We start from the raw sequence: 5,952 nt of genomic DNA, 5'->3' as shown, positions 1-5,952 counted from the left end.
ATATTTAGGTTGGGTTATCATTGTGTTTTGTTTGTTTTATCATACTGTTTTATCTGGTATTATAAGCAATATTACAATAAAAATATGTGTACATATCCTTGTGCTACAGATATGACTATTTTAAAAGGATAGCTTCCTACAAGTGTAATCATTGGATACAGAGATGCAGGTTTTCAAATCTGATGGAGACTATCAAAAGGTTTATACTGATAATTGTCTCACCATCAGGTATGTGGAGGTCTTTTTCCCTTTGGATATTGTTCAAACAATTTTATGGATATTCTGATAAATGATAATTGTACTTAAGTCTAATTTCTATTTTCTGATTACCAATAAGGTTGAACATCTTACATGTTTTCTTTCGTAAATGTGTTGTGAATATTTTCTTTGAGTCACTCGTTTATATTTTAGCTATTCTTGTGGTCTCTTTGGGGGTAGTGTTCATATTTTTTAGTATGGTATTTTGTCATTCTTGCTTCTACAACATTTTTCTTGCCTGGAATGGCATCCCCATCCTGAGACCATAAAAATGTGCTCCTTTATTTTTTCCTACTTAATATATTTTATGTTTTTGATTCTTAATGCTTGATAATTAATTCATATGGGTTTGTGCAGGTTAGAGAGAAATCCAGCATCATTTTTACCAAATGTTTAGCCAATTATCATAAATGTCACTTGATAGTTCATCCTTTCTCCATTACTATGAAATGAATCCTTATTATTTATTAAGTTCCATATAGATCTAGATCTATGTATATGTATAAGTACAGGCATACAAACTTCTTTGTTGGTCCATTGACTTTTAACCTCTATGTATACCATTACCTTATTGTTTTTCATTTCTATGTCCTTTGATTTTCAGGTAAGAAAATTCTCTGTCATTATCCTAATATTTTCAGAATTATCTTATCTTTTCTTAGCCATTTACACATCTAGATGTCTTTTAGAATGACCTTCTCAATTCCATGAAAAACTCCCCTTCATATTGGGATTGGTATATATACACTATTGATACTGTGTATAAAATAGATAACTAATCAGAGCATACTGGATAACACAGGGGACTCTACTCAATGCTTGTGGTGACCTAAACGGGAAGGAAATCCAAAAAAGAGGAAATAAATGTGTAGAGACAGCTGATTCACTTTGCTGTGCAGCAGAAGTTAACACAACATTGTACAGCAGCTATACTCCAATAAAAATTAATTTTAAAAGATACAATTATAAATCCTCTTGAGGTGTTATTATAGGTGCATTGAATCATTAGTTTGAAATTTTTTTCAGATTTACTGAGATATAATTAGCATGTAACATTGCATAAATTTAAGGTGTACAATGTGATGTTTGATACACTGATATATGGCAAAATGATTGCCACACTGGGATTAGTTAACACCTTGAACAACTCACACAATTACCTTTTTGTATGAGTGTGGGGTGGGAAGATCTAAGATCTACTCTCTTAAGAAGAATGGTCGTCACCAGGGATGGGAGTTGGAATAATGGGGAAAATGTTGTTTAAGAGTACAAAGAGTACAAAATTTGCAATCATTATTAGAACAATAAGTGCAGGAGATCTAATACACAGCCTAGCAATTACAGACAACAATACTAAACTATGCACGTACCTCAAAAGTAGCTAAGAGACTAGATCTTAATTACTCCCACCACACAAAAATAAATGATAATTATGTGTAGTGATAGAGGTGTTAGCTAATGATATGCTGGTAAACAATTTTTTAAAAAAGATTAAAGGAGCTAGATTATAATCTGAAAAAACTGTATCAAATCAAAAATTGCACACCTTAATTTACACAACGTTTTACGTTGATTTTATCTCAGTTTGAGCAATGTAGCACAATAGTAGCAGCCAGCGGCCATCTGAGCCTTCTCTTCCATGATACTGGTGGGAATGGGGCTCATATTCAAAGTGTTATATTCCTGCAGTAATTGGATGTTTAGTATGAGAACTTCAACATTTTCAATTGGAAACAAATGTTTATTTAAAGGTATAAACTCAGTAACATAGGCTATTCCTGGGATAGGACAGTTGACTCTTGAATAATACAAAAATAGAGGACATTGACCCTTCCTGCAGTCAAAAATGCACATATAACTACCCACTCAGCATGCCATATCCATGGGTTCTACTTTCAAGGATTCAACAACCAACAGATCATGTGGTACTGTACTACATATTTATTGAAAAAATCTACATATAAGTGGATCTGCACAATTCAAGCCCATGTTGTTCAGTGGTCAACTATATTCCTATTTTGAATGACATCCCTGACCCCTCAGTGCAGGAGACCCAGGTTCGATCCCTGGATTGGGAAGATCCCCTGGAGGAGGAAATGGCAACTCACTCTAGTATATTTGCCTGGAGAATTCCATGGACAGAGGAGCCTGGTGGGCTACAGTCCATGGGGTCACAAAGAGTCAGACACAACTGAGTAACTAACACACCTAAAGGAAAAACTTAGATTTTAAGTGTCCAGATCATTGTAACCAAAGAGAAGTGCTTAAATAAATATTAAGCAGGCTTTTCTATGAAGCCATAACATTCTCATCTGAACTCTGTGGATACTGGGGAGCACTGGTTAAACTCAATATGCACTTCTGTCCCACCTCCACTACCACCACCGCACCTCTGCATGTATGAGTAGGAAAGGATCTGAATGAGAGGACATCCAGGATGGGAGCCTCTTGTATGAAAGCATCCTGATTCAGATTAAGACCCAGCAGTTCCTTCCCCTATTTGACAAGAAGAAAGGAAGGGGGCTTTAGGGAGTTGGTCAGGAAAGAACCTAGGAAGAATTTTTAAAAAGAGAACTGAGAAGAAATCTGACAGATTAGGCTACATAGAACACCCTAAAAACACAGGGGAAATTTTTAATTCTCATTTGTGAAGCAGCTTAAAATTATTTAACTTCCCCTGTGATGAGTGATAACCCCTTGTTTCCATAGTTTCTTGAAGAAAATAATCTAACAAAATGTGGTAGACTTTTTCTTTTTTTAATAGGCTGGAGTTTAGGAAAGAAGCCATCCTCAAATTGCCCTTCACATCTCTCCTACACCATTTTCAAACCCTGACCAGGGGTCAAGGACATGGAGATGAAGAACTACAGCAGCAGCACTGCAGACTTTATCCTCCTGGGCGTCTCTTCCAACCCCCAGATGCAGAAACCCCTCTTTGCTGTCTTCCTCGTCATGTACCTGGTCACCCTGGTGGGGAATGGACTCATCATCCTGGCCATCCACTCTGACTCCCGGCTCCACACCCCTATGTACTTTTTCCTCAGCAACCTGTCCTTCATGGATATCTGCTTCACAACAGTCATTGTGCCCAACATGCTGGTGAACTTACTCTCAGAGACAAAGTCTATCTCCTATGTGGGGTGCCTGGTCCAGATGTACTTCTTCATGGCTTTTGCAAATACTGACAGCTACCTGCTGGCCTCGATGGCCATAGATCGGCTGGTAGCCATCTGCAACCCCTTCCATTATGATGTGGTCATGAGCCCATGGCGTTGTCTCCTCCTTTTGCTGGGTTCGTGCACCATCTCTCACCTGCATGCCTTGCTGCGTGTGCTACTCATGTCTCGCCTGTCTTTCTGTGCCTCCCACGTCATCAAGCACTTCTTTTGTGATACCCAGCCTGTGCTCAAGCTCTCCTGCTCTGACACTTCATCCAGCCAGACTGTGGTCATGACCGAGACCCTGGCTGTCATTGCCACCCCTTTCCTGTGCATTCTCTTCTCCTACCTGAGAATCATCATCACTGTGCTCAAAATCCCTTCTGTGGCTGGGAAGTGGAAGGCCTTCTCCACCTGTGGCTCCCACCTCACCGTGGTGGTCTTCTTCTATGGGAGTGTCATCTATGTGTATTTTAGGCCACTGTCCATGTACTCAGTGGTGAAGGACCGGGTAGCCACAGTTATGTACACAATAGTGACACCCATGTTGAACCCTTTCATCTACAGCCTGAGGAACAAAGATATGAAGAGGGGTCTGAGGAAATTAAGGGACAAAATTCACTCATAGAAAAACATCAAGAGTGAATGTCATCATTGGGAGATGACCTAAGAAATGATCAGGTTATCCTTCCTCTGTATCCATTTTTCATATGGTACCCAAAGTGGCCATAAGAGGTGGTGTTGAATCACAGTAAGAGTACTGATCTGAAAGTCGGATCATTTGGCCTCTATCAATGACCTTGAACAAATATACGTTCAATCCTTGACCAAGTATTGCTAGAAATCCAGATTTAGGAAAACATATTCTGCCACCCATATAGTAAAATAATAAAACTACCCCAAAAGAATCCTTTCATACGCTTCACACTGGCTAGTGCCCAAGAAATCATGAAGTCCTGTTATTTTAAAAATAATGTGGGTTTGATAGAAAATTGGGAAAGATTTCTTGGAACAATGACCTAAGATTGTCCTTAAAGATAGCTTGAATTTTGAGAAGAAGATTCAATAGAAGAGAAGATGAGCAGAACAGTTCAAAGAATAGGAACAAATTTTCTCAGTATATAAAAATAGACCAAAAAGATTAAAGATCTAAATGTAATGTAAATCCATGGCTGATTCATGTCAATGTATGGCAAAAACCACTACAATATTGTAAAGTAATTAGCCTCCAACTAATAAAAATAAATGGGAAAAAAAAAGTTTCTCTCCAAGCAAAAAATAAGAAAAAAAAATCTAAATGTAAGACCTGATCCATAAAATTTCTAGAGCAAAACAGAACAGTTTTTAACATAAATTGTAGTGATAGTTTTTTAAGATCTTTCTCCTAAGACAAAAGAAATAAAGACAAAAAAAATTTAATGGGACGTAAGTCAACTTAAAAACTTTTGCACAGGAAAAGAAACCATTGACAAAATGAAAAGATAACCTAATAAATGGGAGAAAATGCTTGGTTGTTATCCAAAATATTTAAATGTCTCATACAACTCAACAATAACAAAAAAAAAAAAAAAAAAAAAAAAACAGTACAATTTTAAAATGGCAATAAAACTCGAACTGACATTTTTCCAAAGAAGATATACAGGTGGCCAACCGGAATTTGAAAAGATACTCAACATCTCTAATCACCAGAGATTGCAAATCAAAACCACAATGTGATATCCCTTCATACCTGTCAACAGGGTGATCATCAAAGTCTACAACTAACGAATGTTATCAAGGCTGTAGAGAAAAGGGATCCCTAGTAAACTTGGCAGGAATGTAAATTCGTGCAGCCACTGTGGAAAACAGCATGGAATTTCCTCAAAAAAATAAAAAGAGAAATACCATGCATGCATGCGTGCTAAGTCACGTCAGTCATCTCAGACTCTGTGAGACCCAATGACCTGTAGCCTGCCAGGCTCCTCTGTCCATGGGATTCTCCAGGCAAGAATCCTGGAGTCAGTTGCCATGCCCTCTTCCAGGGGGTCTTCCAGACCCAGGAATCGGACGCACGTCTCCTGCGTCTCCTTCACTGCAGGCAAATTCTTTACCGCTGAGCCACAAGAAAGCCCAGAAATAACATATAATGCAGTAATTCTACTCTTAGGAATATCTCAGAAAAATAACACTAATTCAAAACGATGCATGCACCCCCAATGTTCACAACTCACTATTTATAATAGCCATTATAGAAGAACAACCTAAGTATTCCTAAAAAGATGAATGGATAAAGATGTGAGATATATATATATACACATACACACACACACACACACACACACACACACATATGCTTCCCAGGTGGCTCAATGGTAAAGAATCTGCCTTCTGATGCAGGAGATGTAAGAAATGCAGGTTCAATCCTTGGGTCAAGAAAATTCCCTGGGGTTCCCTGGAGTAGGAAATAGCAACCCACTCCAATATTCTTGCCTGGAAAATTCCATGGACAAAGGAGTCTGGTGGGATACAGTCCATGGAGGTCACAAGAGTTCAACAC

At 38.2% G+C, this 5,952-nt stretch overlaps 1 protein-coding gene across 1 annotated transcript; it reads left to right on the top strand.

Annotated features, from left to right (window-relative positions):
* The first annotated feature begins 3,014 nt into the window (after positions 1–3,014).
* LOC133065422 (olfactory receptor 1L4) lies at positions 3,015–4,044 on the top strand. The gene has a single exon (XM_061156186.1). The coding sequence runs from the start codon at positions 3,109–3,111 to the stop codon at positions 4,042–4,044; it is 936 nt and encodes a 311-aa protein (XP_061012169.1). The 5' UTR covers positions 3,015–3,108.
* The last annotated feature ends 1,908 nt before the right edge of the window (positions 4,045–5,952 follow it).

This window comes from Dama dama, chromosome 11, assembly GCF_033118175.1.
Source record: "Dama dama isolate Ldn47 chromosome 11, ASM3311817v1, whole genome shotgun sequence".
Taxonomy (NCBI): Eukaryota; Metazoa; Chordata; class Mammalia; order Artiodactyla; family Cervidae; genus Dama; species Dama dama.
Note: the sequence above shows the minus strand (reverse complement) of the source record. Positions and strands in the feature narration are given on the sequence as shown.

Excerpts from the sequence above, each read along its gene's own strand:
- LOC133065422 (XM_061156186.1), top strand. The coding sequence starts at position 3,109 with ATGGAGATGAAGAACTACAGCAGCAGCACTGCAGACTTTATCCTCCTG.